The sequence below is a fragment of the Nematolebias whitei genome, chromosome 16 (assembly GCF_014905685.2).
Source record: "Nematolebias whitei isolate Nwh7 chromosome 16, NemWhi1, whole genome shotgun sequence".
NCBI lineage: Eukaryota > Metazoa > Chordata > Actinopteri > Cyprinodontiformes > Rivulidae > Nematolebias > Nematolebias whitei.
Genome location: NC_056513.1, coordinates 10,387,257 through 10,408,817, shown reverse-complemented (window position 1 = coordinate 10,408,817; position 21,561 = coordinate 10,387,257). Strand labels below are relative to the sequence as shown.

Sequence of the window (21,561 nt, the reverse complement as noted above, 5' to 3'; positions counted from 1 at the left end):
CCTGAGGGGAGCGGGGCAAAAAGTGTGTGTGCTGGGTGAGTGGGGTCCTTCATGATGCAGGTGGCCCTCTTCCTGCATCTGGAGGTGTAGATGTCTGTGATGGTGGGGAGACTGACTCCAACAGTCTTCTGTGCAGCCTTCACCACTCTCTGCAAAGCTTTTCTTTCTGCAGCTGTGCAGCCTCCATGCCACACGTTGATGCTGGAGCACAGGATGCTCTCCACTGCACACCTGTAGAAGGAGGTGAGGACTGAGCTTCCCAGACCAGCTCGTCTCAGCCGTCTGAGGAAGTAGAGTCTCCGATGAGCTTTCTTGATCAGGCTGGTGGTGTTGTTGCCCCAGCTGAGTTTGTCATTCATGTGTACACCCAAGTACTTGTAGCTGGAGACCACTTCCACTGCAGTTCTTCCAATGTTTGGGTGGTAGGTGTGTTTGTTCTGTCTAAAGTCCACGATCATCTCCTTCATCTTCTTCACATTGATGTGAAGGTTATTCTCTTTGCACCAGCTCTCCAGATGTTCCACCTCCTGCCTCTTGCTGGAGTCATCATTGTTTGTGATGCATCCCACCACCTCTGTAACATCTGCTAACTTTACAATGCGACAGCCTGGATGGCTCAAGAGGGCTCAGCACACATCCCTGAGGGGGGCCAGTGCTGAGGGTTATGGTGGAGGAGGAGAAGTTGTGGATCCTCACTGACTCTGGTCTGTTTGTTAAGAAGTCTAGTACCCAGTTGAAAATGGAGGGGCTTAGGCCTAGTGAGAATATTTTGTCCATCAGGGTTTGGGGGATCATGGTATTGAAGGCAGACATGAAGTCCACAAAGAGCATATGGAGGTGAATGAGCGCAGTGTGGACCACAGAGGAGATGGCATCCTCTGTTAATCAGTTCTCGCGGTATGCGTAATGGTGATGGTCCTCGTTGATGTTGATGGTTGTTTTGATGTACAAATGTAGGTCATGACCAGTTTTTCAAAGCATTTAGCGACTGCGGGTGAGGGCTACTGGCCAGTAGTCATTCAGACCAGTCATTGTAGAGCTCTTTGGGACTTGGATGATGTTAGTGGTTTGGTATTTTTGAAAAAGATAAGATAATTCAAATTTGATGACAGTATAACATCTCAAAAAACTTTAAAATGCACATTTTATGCACCATTCCAACTTCATGGTGAGTGTAGTTGTAAAATACAAATAAAAGTATTTTATGTTGTGTTTTTATTTTTCATGGCAAGATATCTTAGGGGAAGAAACGCCATTATGAAAATAGTGGCCCAATATTTGTTGTTTTTACTCCTCATAAGGAGCCGAAGCCTGTCCGATCATGAACAGGAGGGGAGGGAGGCAAACAGGGAAGACATTTTCAAAATCCATTTACATCCAAGTGTTATGCATTTGTCATCCAGCTTTCTTACGCTGATTCTCACTGTTTCAACACAGCCAGATCCAGACATGACCTCAGCACCGTTCAAAGAAACATAATAAAACATGCCTGAGACGTAAGCAGAGTCTCCCATCTGGAAAACGTTGTGAGCTATTTTCTGACCGGTTGAGTCCTGATCGGCGTAGCCATCAAATCTCCTGAGAGGATCACCGTCGATGATTCGTCCCACTATCATACCTGGCTCCCCTGCAGAGGCGAAGACAGACATTATTATGTATCAGCACGTGTTCATCCTGCTGTGGCCTCATTTGTATGTGTGGGATATTACCAGGCTGACAGGGGATGCAGAGTCCCTGTGAATCCCTGAGAAGCTCTTTGCGATCCTCTCTCACCCTGACTAGTCGGATGGGGTAAAAGTTAGGCAGGATGCGGCTACTGAAGCCACACGCCCCCACCTAAATGTAAACACATGCACCATAAAACTAAATGTTGAACACTGATCATTGTCCGTGCATAATAATTTACCTTTCCGTCTATGTTTATCAGGCTGCAGTTGCATTCGGTCGCTCCATAAAATTCACCAACTTTTGGAATCCTGAATCTGTGGACAAACTCTTCCCACACAGACGGGCGGAGGCCATTACCGATAGCTACCCTGACCTGATGATGGGCCTCCGATGGACGAACAGGCTGTGCCAGCAGATAGCGACAGATCTCACCAATATACTGGATCGCCTGGGTATTCACATGCAAACATGTACTGTTAGACACTGTTTTTTGTATGACTAGTATTTAAAAGGAAAACTGTAAAACCTCACCGTGCAGTTGTGTTTGACGCAATCGTCCCAGAAGCGACTGGCTGAAAATTTCCTCCTGATTACAACAGTCAAACCAAAGAGCAAACACTGCCCCGCACCCATGATGGTGCCTGCAAACATACATACTGTTGTCATCATTCTTTGTTCAAAACAGGCTCTCTTGTAAATGAGGCCCCGAGGCTCAATGAGACTAACCCGTATAAATAAAAGTTGAATGGCAACTTATTTGGCATATTTTTTAAGATAAGTCTTAGGACCCAGGACCCAGATAAATCTTGGGATTGTCTTAGGACCCACCCTCTTTACAATCTACATAGGCAATGTATATCAGAGCATCCCTGATGCATCCTTACATTTCTATGCTGATGACACAGTTGTTTATTGTCGAGCTAAAACAGTTATTAAGGCTTTCCAGCTTTTGCAATCTGCCTTTGACATCATCCAGTCAGATTTGTTCCGCCTCAAACTTGTCCTAAATGCCGATAAAACCAAAGGAATGCTTTTTTTTCAGACAGGAAGTCAGTCCCAGCAGTTCTTCCTCGGATTTTATCCTCAAATGGTGTCCCTATTGAGTTTGTCAATTCTTACAAATATTTGGGTATCTTGGTCGACTCGCATCTCTCTTTTAAGCTTCATGTGGAAAACCTAGTAAGGAAACAAAGTTAAACTGGGTTTCTTTTTCTGAAACAAATCCTGTCTAACTCTGAATGCTAGGAAACGCCTTGTATCTGTGACTTTCCTTCCCTCCATCGACTACGGTGACATTATCTAAATGAATGCTCCTACAAGCACCCTGCAGATGTTGATGTTGCCTATCATGGTGCACTAAGATTCATAACTGTCTGTAACTACTGTACCCACCACTGCACCCTGTATTCACTGGTTAACTGGACATCATTAACTTTATACAGACTCTCTCACTGGTACATTTTCATCTTTAAATCACTTCTCGGTCTGTTGCCTTCATACATCTCCTCCTACATGTTTCTGCGTAAGTGCAGCTACAGCGTGCGCTCTCAGGACATTATTACCTGCAGTGTTCCCTCAGTCAGGACTGAACTTGGCAAAAGGGCCTTCTCCTACTCCACTCCTGTTTCCTGGAATATCTTACAAAAAGATCTAAAGCTTTCGACCTTGACCTCTTTGAGTGGCTTCAAACATCTGTTAAGTTCCTAGCAGAAACCAATGCCGACATGTTCCCGTTTTTAGTTTTTTAAATTGCCTTATCTAGCTGTTTTTTTGCTACTGTTTCTCTTGATTGTCCTTTTGGTTGCTATTTTGCTTTGCTTTGTTAAAAAAGAGAGAGAAACTTACATTTGTATGACTATTTTATGACTGTCAATTGTTGTCACTGTTGTCCACTGTTGTCATCACTCTTTGTTAAGAAATCAGGTCTCTCTTGTAAATGAGTCCCCGAGGCTCAATGGGATTAACCTGTCTAAATAAAGTTTGAATTAATAAGTTTCTGGAAAATAAACCAATACTATGTTTAAAAAACATATATATAGAAGGAATACACATTGCCCGTCACCCTTCATGCCAGTTTTAATTTATCTTTTGATGGAAAAAACAAAGTTATAATCAAATATTATGATAACATTATGTGCAAGCGTGTGTGGTATTGTAAGATTGTTTTAGCATTTAAATATACTCTGTGGATGAGTCTCACCATATCAAGTTTTAACTCATTCTCTGTAAAGTTCACAGAGGCATAGCCATTTTTGTGTTGACTAAGGTCAATCTTGAATTAAGTTGGCTCCAAAAGTTCACGAGTCGGTGTACATGCAATGATTACTTTCTAAAAGTTTAATTAAAATCCACCTATTTTCTTTGGGTACGCCATTTTCTTCCTTGGTAACTGGTAATTCTTAATTATACTTAGTTGTGGGTGGTTGTGTGATTGTCTCGTTTCTCTCTATGTGCCTCTGTGATGGACTAGCGACCTGTCCAGGGTGTCCCCCGTCCCTCACACAGTGACTTCTGAAAATGCGATGGAAGGACAAACGGAGCTGACTCCAATAATTTTAAAGTTTTTGAAACAGATCTTGCACAATCAGTTAGTGCTCAGACCGTGTCTTGGGAATGACTCCCAGCTGCTAACACACAATTTTAGTTCAATGTCTGTAAACTCTGATAAGTTAGAGCCATTTTTGTGTCTACTGACTGCTTAGCTGTGGTGGCCATAATGGATGGAGTTGATTCCAGACCTTATAGATACAGTATACAGCTAATGTTTAATTTCAAGAATTTCATTCAAATTCATCAAGTGGTTGACGAGGTAATTTGCTACGAACAAACACACTCACAAACATGGGCAAAAACATTATTAAAAAAAAGTGGTGTCAAAATGCAATGAAAATAATTATAATGCATAGTTCAGACAGGAGCAGGACTTACCTGCAGAGTGATAGAGGGGAAGGCAGTTATACAGGACGTCATTGGGACACAACCCAAACGAGTGATAACCAAAGGCAGCTATGCGAAAATACCTGCCAAGTACAAATTAATAAACTGATTGCCAAAAAATCATTACAGCTCAACAACATTTGTTAGCAAGTCCTGAAGATCTATACGGTAAATGAAAGCCTTACGAGCTAGTTTTGTTATTCATAAAACCATTTTACAGTAGTCCCTCGATACTTTGTGGTTTGACTTTCACGGACTCACTCTTTCACAGGTTTTCAACGTAAGATTGTACACGACACATGATTGGCTGATTGATGGAAGGCAACCAACTAGAGCAATGTGCAATGGCCATTGGGAGCACCGGAACATGTCTCGGTGGTCTGGACCGCTCATTGATCGCCATGGGGGACTAAAGGCTCGGTTCGGGTCGCACTTGATTATTTTAAATAAACAATCCATGCCGCTCATGTGGCTCACTCAGGTATAAGACAGACACACACACCCCCACCGTCCCTTCCTTTTTTTCTGATGCTCTGCTGTGACAGACAGCCTCAGAAAGAGAAAGGAGGGGGGTCTCTGCTCTACTGTGGCAGACAGCTTCGGAAAAGGAAAGGAGGGGCGGGGTCTCTGATCTGCTGTGACAGACAGCTTAGAAAAAAGAAAGGAGGGGAGGGGGGTTCTGTCTTAAACCTGAGTGAACCACACAAGCAGCATGGATTGTTTATTTAAAATAATCAAGCACAACCCGAACCAAGCCTTTAGTCCCGCTCGGCGATCACTGAGTGGGCCAGGCCACCGGGAAATGTCCCGGTGCTCCCGATGGCAAGTCCGCCCCCGCGATTGGCCCAGCAACCGTAGCATCAGTCTGCTCTCTTTCGCTGTGCTCTTTTAGTGCATTTAGAGTTTAGAACATTGTTAAGAATGTTCCAAGAGTGTGGGAAGGGTTTATAAAGCCTTAAAATATATATAAACACTAAAATAAATATAGCGTCTCTACTTTGCGGATTTTCACCAATCGCTGGTGTGGGGGGTTGAAATGTCACCCCGCAATAAGTGAGGGACTACTGTATAATCATTAGAACTGAAACAAATAAAATATTTTAAACATCCAAGTGAAGACTGGATAGTCTAAACTTAACTTGGTATGGATCTTTCTTGTGGTTTTAGGTTGTGTTTTGTGTCATTTATAATTTGGGTTTCTTGTACTTTTTTATCATTTTATTTTCAGTTTGAACTGATGAATTTAACTGTGTTCTATTTTTGTAAATATTGTTTATTTTATTTGTTAAAACTAAATTCAAATGCAGGTTCAAGAATGGGATGTTGTCCCACACCATTGTGTGACCAAGCTGTTGAGCTGCATGAGGAGACGATGCCAGGCATTTGTGGCTGTGTATGGTTCTTCCACATGCTACTGAGGCAACTGTTTATTCAGTTAATAAATTGTTTACTTGCCAATTTGTCCCGTTTTTTCAGACTTTACTCATGCAATCTAATAAACAGCACAAAAAGGAGTTCATAACAGAGTAAGTTAGATTTTGCTTTTATTAGCTAAGATTTAGTAAGTCAGCTCTGCTGCTCAACCCTCATATGCATTTTCCTCACAAACATGGAAACATTTATGGGGAATTAAAGGCTTTCCATTGGTTTAAGATAGTTTTTGCCAAGAAGCAAAATAATCAGCCAGATATAGATTTTCTTTCTTGTTGCAATATTTATTTAGAAGCTATTAATATCTGATAAGTAACGATGCAAATAAAATCAGAAATATCCAATAAATGCAGCAATAAACAGAACAAAAATGCCACTTCAGTTTAATGCTGTCAGCATCAAATTGCCTGGTTGATTCATCAAGCTGATCCAGTTTATAACACAAATAAACTCACCTGCTGTGAACGACTATAGCTGCCTTCGGCATTCCAGTTGTACCAGATGTGTAAATGTAGAAAAGTTTGTCTGTAGGGGGAGAACATAAATTCATGAGACTTAAAAAAAAGAACTTTAAGCGCTTTCAGTATCTTTTCCTAAAAAAATTTAACTCGTGTGGCATGCAGAAAGACTCTCTCATCATCGTTTGACACATTGTTTTCTCTTCTGTTAGGCTGAACAAGCAAAGACTTGAAGAGTAACGGCACAAGAATGTAGAGTAAAACCAAAGTTGAAGCAAACAAACAACCCAGTCAACAGACATTTTATGATACGTACCCAAGTTTGTAGTAACTCGTGCATGACTTGAGATAAGCTGAAAAGTGTTTAGGCAGTTACAAACAAATCTTTATATTGTACAAATTGCAAACTGTCTAATTCTTTGAAGTGTCATGTACCAGTATGCAGGTGTTTTAGCGCATCTGCTGGGTTACAACTCATTAAAAGAACAGAAGGAAATCTTTGCTCTGACAGGCAAAGACTTGAATAGGAGGTCAATGTTGCAACTACGTTTTTGCATCATGTATAAAAAGAATGATGTATAATTCAATTCAGTTCATTTATAGAGCGCCAAGTCACAACAGAAGTTATCTCGGCACTGAACAGCAACATTTATATATATATAAAGTAATTTAATTATGTTATTTATTTGAGGAGCCAACAGATTGCTTTGAGTTTTCACTTCATCGCAGTCTTCCATCCTAAACGAGCACAGAGGCAACAGTGGAAAGAAAAAACTCCCTCATAAGGAATAAACCTTTAGCAGAACCAAGCTCTATGGCTGTCGTTTCTAACCCAAACCTGGAGCAATAATAATGTGCTTAATGTGCGGGCCGGGCCAGTGTTGGGCTTTTGATTGCGGACATGCGTGGCTGATGATCCAAATACATGGCAATATGGCTTGCCATACAATCATGCAGCCATTTGACTGCGCGCTGACCGGGCTTGAAAGAGGTTAAAATAAAGTTCAGTTAAGCTTTAGATGGACTACTGACAGGCATCAAAGCCCAAATGGACGTTCATTCAGCCACTGCACTAAGTGGACGCACGCAGCCAACGACCCAAACAGGTGAGATCCCAATCCAACATGTCAGAGCATGGTCCGTGTCTGAATAATGCAGAATGCAGGCAGAAGCATGGATTTAATGCTCTTTGACGGCCATGAAAGGACAAACACCCCCTCAGCTCCGATCTTCTTCCCCTTTTATTTAGTCGCATGCGTCCGGCAACTGTTAATAACTATATAGGCAGTCAAAGCTTAATTAAAAATGTCTGGGGGTGGGGGTGAGCGTGGGGGGTGTTCAGGTTCGGACCTGTAATTACTGTTAATTCGTCGGGTCGGGTGGGATTTGTAATAGATGGCTAAGGGCTGGGGCCTGGTCGGGTTGGATTTTTTGGGCCCGAATGCAACTCTACCAGGCTCAGGACAAGCGGCCATCTGCTTTGACCAGCTGGGTTTGAGAGGACAGGAAGGAGGAATAGAAACACAATGGCAGGTCGAGGATCATGTGTTAAGATAGAAATAATATCAAATGAAAACTATTCAATTTTAACAATTCATTAAGGAAATTAGGTCAATTTGTCCTCCAGTAGTCTAAGACTATGGCGGCATAACAAGCCAACCCTAACTAAAGGATTTATCAAAAAGGAAAGTCTTAAAACTGGACAATGTGTCAGCCTCATGCACAGAAACTGGAAGTTGGTTCCACAACAAGAGAGGAGCCTGATAACTGAAATACCTTCCTCCCATTCTGCTTTTGGAAACTCTAGGAACTGCGAGTAAGCCTGCAGTCTGAGAACGAAGTGCTATGTTGGGAAAATATGGAACAATAAGATCTCAAATATAAGATGGAGCTAGGTAGTTGAGGGCTTTGTAGGTTAAAAGTAAGAAACACAGTTATAACATGCACCCTAAAGCATTACCATTAAATTCTTTCCTCAGTTTGTAGTGGGGTGGGTGTGTGGGGGATCGGTGCAGCAAGAAATCCAAATTCTGGGCTTTGGGTCCGCAGAGTTTCTCCTTGTTCTCCTCCTCCCCACTGCAGAACAAAACTATGCTGGACTGCAGAGACTCAATCACTTCTGACACCGCTGAAAGACAATCCAAAGCCTAATGAGTTGTGTAGATAGATACAAACGTTATTTTAACAAGTAAGTGGTAAATGAGTTAATTCTGAGCACTTCTGATCAGATTTCTGGTCTGATAGCTTCCACATGCACCGTTCCCACCTTCAGTCATTTCTGCTCCAAACACCATCGCCCGAGCTCCAGACTCCCTGACACAGTGCAGCAACGAGTCTTGTCGAAGGTTGTAGTTGATGAAGGCAGACTCTACGCCGGTCATAGCCAGACCCAACCACAGAGCCACCACTAGCGGACGGTTTTCCATGTACAACGCCACAACGTCTCCCTCCACCCAACCCTGTTCCAGTGCCCAATGAGCCACAGCATGGCACTTCTTTTGCAGCTCTTTAAAACTCCAAACCTTGAAGAACATAAAGATGGAAAAAAATGTTATTTTTCTGTTTTAAAGCAGGAGCCAACAGGGTAGATTTGGCAGTTATTATAAACATTGTCACCTCTCCTGTTGCCTCATAAACCAAGGCCGGTTTGTCTGGATGCTGCATCACTTTCTCAGCAAACAAGGCAGGGATGGTGCTCTTATTTTGCAGGTTACGATTCATGGAATATTTCACTCGTCTAATAACAAGCAGACACCTGTTTGACAGAGGTGATGAAGGAATGAAGGAAAGCTGAAAACAGGAATGGAGCTGGCAAAGAGAAGGATGAGGGAAATTTAAAAGTGACGCCTTAAGAGAAACATGAACTACTTGCGTACATCAAGTCTCTCTTGATGGTGTGCAGAGCAACACGAAGATATTTCCAGGATCCCATCCAGAGCCCTAACCCAGCCACCAAGCTGCAGAGCCCGGGGAGGGAGAGAAACCCGACTGCACCCAAAACAACCAGGCTCAAAACGACACAAATCACCCGTTTCGTCATCTGTGCGGATACAAACAGCAACCTCAAGCAAAAAAAAAGCATCGAAGTTGCCTCAAATATTACATTTCTATAGAGGCAAATACCTGTGCAGAGATTTCATTGAAGCTCCAGAAAGAAAATGAAACATAAAACAGCAGCAATTTAGCTTGAAGAGTTGCCGCACGCCTGCAGATAGGAGGATCCGCTCAGAACAGATGTTGACAGAGCAGCTGTCAGACATGGAATGTCTGATAAGCAGCACATACTGTAGCAGAAAACACAGGTTACAACTCATAGTGTCTGCGTCACAGTGCAGAGTCATTCTGCAGCTTCGGGGCAAAAGTGCAAGCTCCGATTAGAAAGAAGAAAAAAGACATTTTAAGGAAGCAGGAAATGGAAAAAAATATCCTTAAAATTCCTAAGAAACAGCATTCAAATCAGAAATAACATTTACTGAAAGAAATACAGTGGAAAAGTAAAACAAAGCTGTGCCCAATAAACTATGAGATTATTCAATTAAATTATGTTTATGGGCAATTAACAAAAAAAAAAGTCATATCATGCTGTTAAAAAAGAGGTTACATTCTATCTATCTATCTATCTGTCTATCTATCTATCTGTCTGTCTGTCTGTCTGTCTGTCTGTCTGTCTGTCTGTCTGTCTGTCTGTCAGTCAGTCAGTCAGTCAGTCAGTCAGTCAGTCAGTCAGTCAGTCAGTCAGTCAGTCTGTCTGTCTGTCTGTCTGTCTGTCTGTCTATCTATCTATCTATCTATCTATCTATCTATCTATCTATCTATCTATCTATCTATCTATCTATCTGATGTTCAAAGCTTGATCTAAGTACTCTAATTGGTCCGGCGGTGAGTCCTCACTGAGAGTTGTGCAGATTCCATCAAATTATTGATAATATATTGATCAGATATTTCCTGTTTCTCAGCCATTATAAGTTATCTTTCCTGGCTTTGACCTTTGCTGACACCCTTTTGTCACAAATCACTCCTGAAACTTTTCTCCATCCACTCCATCCTGCCTGGATTCTTTGTCACCTCTTGACCACACTCCCCATTTTTCCTGGACAGTGGACCCCGAGTACTTGAAGTCCTGCACCTTTGTGACCTCTGCTCCTTGTAGCCTCACTGTTCCACCATCCTCCCTCTCATTCACACACATGAACTCTCTTACTACGGCTGACTTTCATTCCTCTTCTTTCAAGTGCAAACCTCCACCTCTCCAAGTTCTCTTCCACCTGTTCCCATCACAGATCACAATGTCATCTGCAAACATCATAGTTCACAGGGATTCCTGCCTGACCTCATAGTTGGTCCATCACTAGAGCAAACAAGAAGGGGCATTCCCATAATTAATATTTGTCTACTAATTGTTAAATATCTCCTGTAAGATTTTCTTACTTGTTTAAAATGCTCGCCCACAGAAATGTCTGAAGGCGGCAGTTTTGTGATACTCCCCACAGCAGCGATGTTGAAATAATTTCTTGATGATTGTAGGAAAGTGAATCTTCACTCACTGTAACTAAACTCAACTTTTGGTGGGAATGTCTTTAAATATGAATATCTTACACATATTTACCGGTACATAAAACACACTTCAGAGCAGCGTTTTTCAGATGAAATTGAACTTTAATGAATTCAGTGATGGATATTCTTAAGAAAACAGTACCAAACAGTATACAACATGACAAAGTATAAAAATAAGCATATATATAATAATATTTCACTCTAACAGCTACTGTTTTTACATTCATAAAAAGCTTGCATGATGTGTTTTACCTATAGTTAGTATAAAACACACTTTGCAATGCAGAAATAAAAAAAATTGATAAAGAGAAAGGTTCAGTCACATTTACAAACCAAACAAGAGTTTTGCTGCTAAACTCACGAATAGTCAAAATGAAAAATTTAACGCTTATAAGACAATTAGAGACGAATCCAACAAAACATAAAGGTTGATTTTAAAAACTTTTCTTCAGTTGAATTGAATATAATGTTTTTCCCACATTTATTTAATCAATTTTTGCAAAAAAAAATTTAAAATATTTTGCATCTAACCATTTAGATTCTATACATGCAAAAACATTTGCTATTGCTGAACTGTATGTGAGTGAGCGTGTGTTGCAGCAATTATTTTATTACAAGGGAAGAGTTGAATAAAAACTAGAGGAATTGCATTTCCTGCAAAAATGCAGCGTGAAGGCTTATTGCTAAAGAACTTGCTGAAATTAGCTAATAATGTGCTGAAATGTGCTGAAATGTGCTGAAATGTGTGGTAGCTGAAATGGAATAACGAGCAGAAAAAAAGCAGAAAGAACACATATTTGCTGAATTAGATTTAAATAAGCAGAAATTAGCACAAAAAATAGAAAATTAGCTTAAAAAAGCTTAAATTAGCAAATAAATAAATTAAAAGTAGCTGAAAAGGCAGAAAGAAGCTTAAACACACATGAAGGAAGTGGAAGGAGCTGAAATGATTTGAAAAAATGTGGAATTAGCTGAAAAAGTTTAATTTAGCACAAAAGCAGCTAAATTGTAGCTGACATTGCAGAAAAAGCTGAAACTTGCAGAAATAATCTGAAAGGAGCATGGCAAGCTGAAATTAGCAGAAATAATTTAATTAGGTTGAAAGTAGAAGAAATTGCCACAAAAAATGGAATTTATTTGAAAACAGCTGAAATTAGCTTAAAAAGTGCTAAAAATGTAGCTGAAAAGGTAGAACAAGCTTAAATTAGCAGAAGAAAACACATGTTTGCTGAAAGAAGCAGAAATGAGAACATAAAAGTAGAACTTATGTGAAAAAAACTGAAATTAGCAAAAACAAAAAAAACAGCTGAAAAGTAGCTGAAACAGCAGAAAGTAGCTTAAATTACCAGAAAAAGGTGGAGAGAACACATTTTTACTGAATTAGGCTGAAAAATGCTGAAATGAGTGCAAAAATGTGGAATTAGCTGAAAAGACTAAAATTAGCATAAAACAGCTAAATAGTAGCAGAAATTGCTGAAACTTGCATAAATAAGCTGAAAAGAGCATAACAAGTTGAAATTAGCAGAAAGAAGTTAGAAGAAGCACAGAAATGTTGTAGTTAGCAGAAATAATCTGAAAGGAGCACAAAACAGCTGGGAAAAAAGCTGAACTAGCAGAAAGATGCTGAAGAAAGTTTAAATATGCGCAAGGAAGCTGAAAGAAGCTGAACCAGAACAAAATGTGAAAAGAGCAGAAAAACCTTGTAAATAGATCTAAAGATGTGAAGGATGTAAAATGAGCTCAGTTCATTTTCTATGAGAGAAATAAATGGTAGAAAAAGGCCAAATATTTCTAAAAGCTAAAGTTGCACCAATAACAAAAGTCATATCACCCTTCTCCTGAACGAGCTTAACGTTTTGATATATGGTTTGTTGAAATAGAACAAAAATTGTGGAACAAGAAAGATGCCAAAAAAAAAAAAATGTATGGAAAATAAATGGATCACAATAGTGTGAATGATTCATAAACATTCACAGAATAAACAAACTGTACAAATCCCAGGACTGAAGCTGTCGCTCCACAGTCTTTCAGTCTTACAGTAACGCTCTGTGAAGCACAGACGAGCAGCTCGAACAAATCCATTCGACAAACACCGCTTAGTGGCCGGAAGCTACAAGCTTATCAGAAGGGTGGGCCCGTTTTCGTTAATTACCCAAATAGTTGTTTTCTCCCAGATTGTTTCCACTTCATTTACACTTTCCATTTACAAATATTATAAAACCTATAAAAATATGAGTACCTAAAAGGAGCACAGCTCGACAGTAAACTAGTACAGATTCTTTAACATCAGCCATGAATGATTCTGTTTTGTTTTCCATTAAAGGACAGGAGAAAACTGTGATAAGTTGCAGAACTGGTGCGTTCTGGGTAATCAGCGATAGCAATAACGTTTTTCCTCCTGTTACTTTAAAATACAGTGCATGAAAACAACTTTTATCCCCCCCCCCCCAAAAAAAAAAAAACCCTTTGTAACATTTATATAGAAAACATACAGTGCAAAGTATTCGCTTATAATATACATATGCTGACGTCTAATATCTGCATTTTGAAATAAATACATCATTAAGAAACGTTTAATAACTCTAAAGGTGATGCAGCTTATATTCTAACTGTGATATGCTCTGGATGCTCCTCCGGGAGCGTCACTTGATCTTGAAAAGTTCCTGGATGAAGACTTTCAACATCTGATCCTGTTGTTTTACATTAAAATAAAATAAAAAAAGAGCTATTTCTAATAGAACTTGATCTACAGGAAGTGATGAAGAGGATCACACAAAGACTGAGGAAAGTATCAAATCTTGTCATGAGCACTGGACTGGCAGATAGATTTATGGATATTTTCAGTCATAAAACACAAACTAATTAAATAAACCAGAATATGTCAACTCATCTTATTTTGAAATGATAAAGTGAAGAGAACCTAGATTTAGACTCTTTTGACCAAAGAATAAGATGTAAATAAGTTTAAAATCAAAGGTTATATGTACCTCGCTGCTTCGCGCTTAGACTTTCGCGGACTCGCTCTTTCACAATTTTTCCAATTAAAACTGGGCGTAACACACAACTGGCTGATTGATGGGAGAGCCATGGATTGTTTATTTAAAATAAATTGTTTTAAATGATTTTGCACCTGTGTGCAGCCCACAGGTGCAGGGAGAAGCTCCCTCCTGCAGCCTGTCATGATCTCCGCTCTCTGCCACCTGCGGCTCTCTCTGCCACGCCCACATTTCTCCTCCTGCTGCAGCTTCGTGAAGGGTTAACCCTTTGCTGTCCTGCTGCGCTTCTCTTCTCTACAATTTCAATTTCAATACTGTAACATTTTGAATAAACAATCCACGCTGCATGGACTGTTACTAACTATAATACTAAAATAAACTAATACTTCCTACTACTAATATTTGTACTACTATCCCTAATTGCGGTTTTCCACTTATTGCGGGGGGTACGGAACCCCCGTGATAAACGAGGGACTACTGTAAAACAAAAAAATTAACTTAAATTCAAGAGGTGCGCTTACAACCTTAATTTTGAAAAAAGTTGACGCATTAAATGTAAATAAACACAAAATGAAACGATTTGCAAATTTCCTAAAGCCGTACTGAATTCACGACAGAACTTGGTAAACATTTCAACTGTTTTAACTTGACAGCTTCCTCTGCTGCCTCAGACGAGTCGGCAGGGGAGAGGGCGGACTCCAGAAACCACCGGAGCACCATCAAGCTGGTTGACCCACTATGTGAAGGTGCTGTTTATAAGACTGAGTTTGGACTGATGAAGTCCTTTGGATGAAAGGTGAAACGGTTCAACAAAAAGAGACCTGACTGAACTTTGTTGTAAACTAAGAAACTGTACTTTTTTATCATTAGGATAAGTTTGAATTTTATGGCAGCGACACAGTTTGAAAAAGTTGAGGCAGGAACCATCATCCATTATCTTTTACCCACTTCTTCATTTTTGGGTCGCAGGGGTCTCAAAGAGGGGTCCCAGGACATCCTTGTAAAAGAGATTAATAATCTCAATGGATTTCTTCCTGGTAAAATAAAGGTTTAATAATAAAAATAGAGCGGCTGAATCTCTCCGAAGTAAACATGGGCAGAGGTTAACCGATTCTAAAAACTGCATCTAAAAATAATGGAACAATTTCAGAATAATGTTCCTTAACAAAAAAAAAAAGAAATGGTACGACTTTTGTAATTCCATCAGCTACAGTTTTTATAATATCGTCAAAAGATAAACCGAATGATCTTCAGAGCCTCGGGTTCTGTTCTGGACATCACTCCGCAGGATCAGGAGCACTTCCACAAATCACCATAAACACAGCTCCCTGTGACAGCTTAAAGCTCTATCATGCAAAGAAGAAGCCATATTTGAACACCGTCCAAAAATGCTGCGGTCTTCTTTGAGCCCAAGCGTTTTTTTTTTGTTTTGTTTTTAAATGGACTGAGGCGAAATGGAAAAATTGTTCTGTGGTCAGACGAGTCCGAATTTAAAATTCCCAAAGTTCTTTGTGTAAACCACGGACACCACGTCCTCCATACTAAAGAGGAGAGGGACATCGTAATCTGTCCCGTCCAGCATAGAAGACCCAGGACAGTTGAACAGCTGGAATCTTACAGGGGTCAAGAATGAAACAACATTCCCCTCCAAAAAAAGAGAGGAAGCTTCTCAGTGGTAAACAAAGTCTTAACAGTTTGTAGGTGTGTTGCTGCCATAAAATTAAAAAAACACCTTAATTTCCCCACTCAAAATGTACTTTTTAAAGTTTCATCATTTAATGTGTTTACTGTTTTCCAATATGAATAAAACATAGGTTTAATAAATTTGCAAATCATACATTCTGTTGTTATTTACATTTTACACAACGTCCAAACTTTTTTTGAACTTGTGTTGCACATTTTGATGTCTTGAGTTTGCATTCTATCAATTGGACAGCAGGGGGCGACATTTATCACAAAATATATATTTTTCTCTTCTGTTGGAAGCTGTTCTCCATTCTTCAGTAAATGTTTTATCAACATGATTATTGTCTTGACTGCTAATTTCTTTATTAAGTAAAATAAATAAATAAATATCCCTTCTTATTTTTGGTCCCATTTGGTCCCATTTAGTTTTTAGGCATTAGGATCGAAAAAAATAAAAACTACGATTAAATCCATTTTAACTCTGATAATAAAACCTAAACCACAAACTAATCATTTTCTTGTGATTTCAACTCTTTTATTAAGTCTTTGCCCTTCACTGCCTAATAAATAACACTTAAATCTCCTAAAATGGCAGGTTAGAGAACCCCTCGTTTTGAAAAGATGTTTAATTTCCTGAAGTGATTCAAACGTTTAGATGTTTGTCCTCGACTGTGTAAGTGAGTGTGTGAGTCTCTGAGGCGGCGTGAGAGTTTGAGCTCTTCATATGTGGGATTCTCCTGTGAGCTGTCCGCTCCGAGATCCCTGCAAAAGACACATCATGAGATTAGAGAAAGTTATTTTAGTTTTGGTAAAGTGCAGACAAACAGTTTTGATTTCAGTGTTTTCCGCTGAATTAAGGGTTCATCTACTGTTAAAACAGAAAACAATGCAGTCTTTTAAAAAGTAACATTTAAAATGGAATCAAAAGGCAATAAATATAATTAATTGCATTTCACTTGGGAGTTTTTAACACAGCCAGAGAAAACAGTCCTTACTTGTGACTGACTGCTTGAGGGATTTGTGCTGCTGAAGTCCGAGTATCTCTTCTTCTGTGGTGTGCAGATGCAGGACAGGAACTGAGCATACTCCTCTCTCACCTGCAGACGGCAGCAGAACATCAAGAAAATCATTTCCTACTGCACTATGCATCTTATTCCTCATCTCTTACAAATGAATTACATATTTTCGTTATTAATGTGTATTGAAAATGCAAACTACTGTGATTTTATTTCACTTATTATTATAATTAGTGTGTATTTCAATTTCAACTCATTCAAGATTGTTTTTATTACAATAGTTCTAATATATGTACGGTCTCGACTCTGGCCTCACATGTTGGCTTGTGGACTTTTTAACTGTTTGGTCTCAGCAGGTGAAGGCCAACGGGGTCATCAGCGTTCCCTCTGATGCCCTTTTGTCCTCTACTGGTTGTCCTCAGGGCTACGTTCTTTCACCCCTTTCATTCATTTTATATACAAACGATTGTTGCAGCCAGTTCCCACAGCGTCACATTTTAAAGTTTGCTGATGACTCTGTCATCCTGTCCCTGCTCAACAATGATGACCCAGACCCCGGACCTGTGGTCGGGAACTTCACTGAACAGTGTGAGTCTAACTTTTTAAAGTTAAATGTTTCTAAGAAGAACTGGAGATGTGCATTGATTTTAGAAAAGACTCTTCAGTTGCAGCTCCTGTGGTCATTAACGGTGAAGCTGTTGAGGTGGTGCATCAATATAAATATCTGAACTGTTCTCAATGACAAACTGACCTTTGACCCCCATGTAAATGGTAAATGGACTGTACTTATATTGCGCCTTTCTATCTTATGAAGACACTCAAAGCGCTTTACACTAAAATTTGTGTCCTCATTTACCCGTTCATACAGCACTCTACTAGAACTCTACAAAACTAATTGAACAAATCATTCTAAAGAGAATAATCAGTGCTTTATCGCATTTATACACCAATAGGACACACATTGGAGGCGATGAGGGGTTCAGTGTCTTGCCCAGGAACACTGCTGTGACTGCTGGTGAATTCAAACCCCCAACTTGTGCAATGGAGGACGACTGCTCGAACCACTCAGCCACAGCCGCCTATGTGAACTCTCTCTGTAAGAAGGCCCAGAGAATGTATTTTTATCAGAAGCTCTGTGGTTTTAATGTTGATTCTACTTTTATGAGAATGTCAGAACCTCACTGACCTACACAAGACGAGGTCAGTGAACAAGGCCAGGCTGATTCTGGCAGATCCTGATCATCCATTCCATGGTGAGTTCAGGTTGCTTCCATCTGGACGCAGGTATCTGCTGCCCAGATGTTGGACGAACAGACTGAAAAACTCATTCAGCCCTGCAGTGATCAGCCTTCTTCTCATTGAACAGTTATGATTTAAATGTTAATGTCTAGTACGAATGTTTTGTGTAACTACTGACTGTGAAACAAGTTGCCCCTTCGGGATAATAAAGATTTTAGAACTTGAACGGAACATTATTAATATGACGTTAATTATGCCATTTTTAAACTGAAAGAAAAGACAAAAGGTTAAAGTTTAATGATTTGACGTTTACACAATATTCTGGCAATAACGATTTTAAAAAAATTTAAACAACGCATGTAATTGTTTAACTATTTAATTTTCCTTGTGGTTCAGTCAAGATAAGCACGGTGAGAGCACAGACTGTCTCTGGTCACCTCAGTCATGCTTTTGACAATTCATCATGTGGACAGAAGGGCTGCTCCTGCCTCATATACAAAAATAAATAAATAAATCAACAACCACGCCTGCATTCTTTTTGAGTGAAAGCACAACGCAGAGGATGAGTCCTTGCCTGAAGACCAGACAACCTGGATTCTCCTCTCACTCAGATCAAACACTGAACAAGATGGAGAAATATGAATGAACGAATTCTACATGTTAATATATTAACATCATTATTTTATCTCTTCCATCATTTTTGAACCGCCCAGATTATTTCATCCTGTTACCTCCATTTACTATATATTTCTAACTGTTCACGACCGTCAGGAGATGATGCTACGACGCCTGTTTCCTGTGCGACTCCCGTGTAGAGGCATATTAGTTTCAAATGCTTTAAGGCCTAAATTTTAGCTGTTTGAATAAGTCTGCTGAGGCATGCCCATCCAGCAATGACATCATGCATTTCAATGCACTCTTGTTATTCTTTTGCAAAAAAAAAACAGAAGTTTCTAGTTTGTATCGGTTGCTCTAATATTTAATTTAGCTTCACAAGCTCCGTGCTCACAAACATCCACTAAATCCTACCTGTTTGGACAACAGGCAGTGCATGACGAAGACCAGGGCACCCTGCAGGCTGTTCAGGATTGTGAAAATATATGCCACCGCTATCATGTCCTTATGAAACAGGAAGGCCCCAAACACCCACATCAGACCTAGAATGCACATCTGGGCGATGGCAGTCACCGTGAAAGCTCTGTGAACATGAGAACAGAGTAGTTTCATTAAAGCGATTCTTGCATGTGTGGAAATCCCCTGAAGAGATAAAGGAAATAAAAGAAGACTCAAAGCAGCTTAACTTTGTTCATAACTTTATCCTTGGCTGAACCCTTTGAAAGAATTCAAAGAAAAAAGCTAAAGGTGAAATAAATATGAAAGATCGGTCCCACTGCTGAGTTCAGGGGAGATGAACAGAACTGAGAACAAACTGGAGCGTTCTATGTAGGTTTTTTCATGGAAAACTCGAAACTTTTCCGTTACAACATCTGCTTAACGCACAGCTGCTCTGCTAAATCTATATATACTGTGTGAATGCTGATTCAGCAGTCAGTCCTTATCTTTGCCCTTTTCACAACCTCGCTACTCCTGTACACTTTGTGATATTTTTGCCATTCTCACATCAAAAAGTTCAGCTCATTCAGGAGACGAGTGCCGTGACTTTTGGTTTTTGTGTCTTTTAACGTTTTCAAAAAAATTCAACTTTATTTCCAAATATATTCCCCACTGAAACAGATGAGATCTTTTTAATAAGGCATGCGCCTATTATTATCCACCTAACAAGGGTTTCTTAACTTTATAGCTTACTCCAAAGTTCATGCTCAATAATCCAGGTATAAAATCCAACAATGTTCAGTTAGTTCATCTGGACGGTTTCTTTTTTTGCTGACACATTTTGTCCTTCATCCAAAGGACTTACTCAATCTGAGAAGCCACCAAACAAAACTGATTCCCACTAATAGCATACTCCATAATGGGGAAAAAAACAGTTTGCTGGTGCTAAGATGGTCTCTGGGGCCCGCCCTCTCCTCCAGGTCCCGCCCTCTCCTCTGGGGCCCGCCCTCTCCTCCAGGTCCCGCCCTCTCCTCTGGGATCTGCCTTCTCCCTCGTCACCTCCTCTGAGACAGTCATGCCAAAGTGGTTCAAAACACCAAAGTTCATGCTCAATAATCCAGGTATAAAATCCAACAATGGTCAGTCAGGTCATCTGGACGGTTTCTTTTTTTTTTTTTTTTTGCTGAGACCACATTGGCATGACTGTCTCAGAGGAGTTGACGAGGGAGAAGGCGGGCCCCGGAGGAGAGGACGGGCCCCAGAGGCCATCTTAGCACCAGCAAACTGTTTTTTCCCCTCACTATGGAGTATGCTGTTTGTGGGAATCAGTTTTATTTGGTGGCTTCTCGGTTTGAATAAGTCCTTTGGATGAAGGATGCAACGTCTCAGCAAAAAAAGAAAACGTCCAGATGACCTGATTGAACATTGTTGGATTTATATCTTACTCTTCCGTCAACTTTAATGCGGCCCGAACCGCAACGTGTACCCCCACAATTGTTATATGAAAACAAACGGCTCGACACCATGATGTGTGCTACTACTTTTACTGGCGTTTTGAGTTACCATGGCGACATAATTTGCTAACAAAGACGCCATTTTTCTCATTCAAAATACCCGACAGAACTCAACAGCCTCTAACAGCTATAACTCAGTCAATCTTTGAGATACTGAGCTGAAATTTGCTCTGGTCACAGCTGAGAGCGAGTTTTCACACATTCCTAATGTAAATCAAAAATCCAAGATGGCCACCTGAGCTAACAAGGAAAAATACTATAAATCAGCAAATTTTAGAGATGTTGAGCTAACATTTTGTGCAGTTAAAGCTGAGAATGTTTCCTATCACATACCAAATCCAAATCAAAAATCCAAGATGGCCACCAAAACGACATTTGAATGGCTTTAACTAAGCTATTATCACACATAGTTGAAATTTGGTGAGGTTATAGCTGAAAACGTTTCGCATCACATACTGAATCCAAATGAAAAAATCCAAGATGGTCGCCTTAGCTAAAAGAAGAAATAACTCCTTGACTTTTTGTCATATTGAGCTGAAATGTGGTTTAGTGGTGGCTGAGAGCGAACCAAAACCCACAGTCCCGTCAAATCAATGGTTTAAACTGGCAGCAGCGTGGCAGTCCCCCTCAAAGTTTCTCCAGGAACTTTCTAGTTCTTTCTACTTTTCACCCCTTTTAATTCAATTGGATTTGATTTTCTTTATTTATGTAGAGCCATTTCACAACTACCGTATTTTCCGGTGTATAAGTCACAATTTTTTGCATAGACATCAGTCCTGCGACTTATACGCTGACGTGACTAGTATACGTTTTTTTTTTTTTTCCATATTCATAACGCAATTTTTAACTGTCACTTTAAATTGCTAAGAACTGCAACAGCGAGTCCTCCCATGCGCGCTCGTTTCACTCAGTTGGTGCAGGTGCAGGAACACTGGAGAGCTAGCAGCTCCGGCCATGATGGATGGATGGATGGATGGATGGATGGATGGATGGATGGATGGATGGATGG

At 40.0% G+C, this 21,561-nt stretch overlaps 2 protein-coding genes across 2 annotated transcripts in view; both read right to left on the bottom strand.

Moving 5' to 3' along the window:
- LOC119422768 (long-chain fatty acid transport protein 1) overlaps positions 1 to 9,667 on the bottom strand; it is an 11,017-nt gene extending 1,350 nt beyond the window's left edge. Inside the window, exons 1-11 of the mRNA XM_037690164.1 lie at positions 9,618 to 9,667; positions 9,371 to 9,534; positions 9,111 to 9,249; positions 8,761 to 9,016; positions 8,455 to 8,622; positions 6,492 to 6,561; positions 4,597 to 4,688; positions 2,200 to 2,309; positions 1,907 to 2,116; positions 1,710 to 1,836; positions 1,490 to 1,627 (exon numbers count right to left, since the gene is read on the bottom strand). Of these exons, the coding sequence (XP_037546092.1) occupies positions 1,490 to 1,627; positions 1,710 to 1,836; positions 1,907 to 2,116; positions 2,200 to 2,309; positions 4,597 to 4,688; positions 6,492 to 6,561; positions 8,455 to 8,622; positions 8,761 to 9,016; positions 9,111 to 9,249; positions 9,371 to 9,534 (1,474 nt within the window). The 5' untranslated portion in view covers positions 9,618 to 9,667. The remainder of the gene's footprint in view (positions 1 to 1,489; positions 1,628 to 1,709; positions 1,837 to 1,906; positions 2,117 to 2,199; positions 2,310 to 4,596; positions 4,689 to 6,491; positions 6,562 to 8,454; positions 8,623 to 8,760; positions 9,017 to 9,110; positions 9,250 to 9,370; positions 9,535 to 9,617) is intronic.
- Positions 9,668 to 16,402: 6,735 nt separating this feature from the next.
- LOC119422767 (adhesion G protein-coupled receptor E5) overlaps positions 16,403 to 21,561 on the bottom strand; it is a 27,484-nt gene continuing 22,325 nt past the window's right edge. The window contains exons 15-17 of the mRNA XM_037690163.1: positions 19,015 to 19,183; positions 16,726 to 16,827; positions 16,403 to 16,492 (exon numbers count right to left, since the gene is read on the bottom strand). Coding sequence (XP_037546091.1) covers positions 16,451 to 16,492; positions 16,726 to 16,827; positions 19,015 to 19,183 — 313 coding nt within the window. The 3' untranslated portion in view covers positions 16,403 to 16,450. The remainder of the gene's footprint in view (positions 16,493 to 16,725; positions 16,828 to 19,014; positions 19,184 to 21,561) is intronic.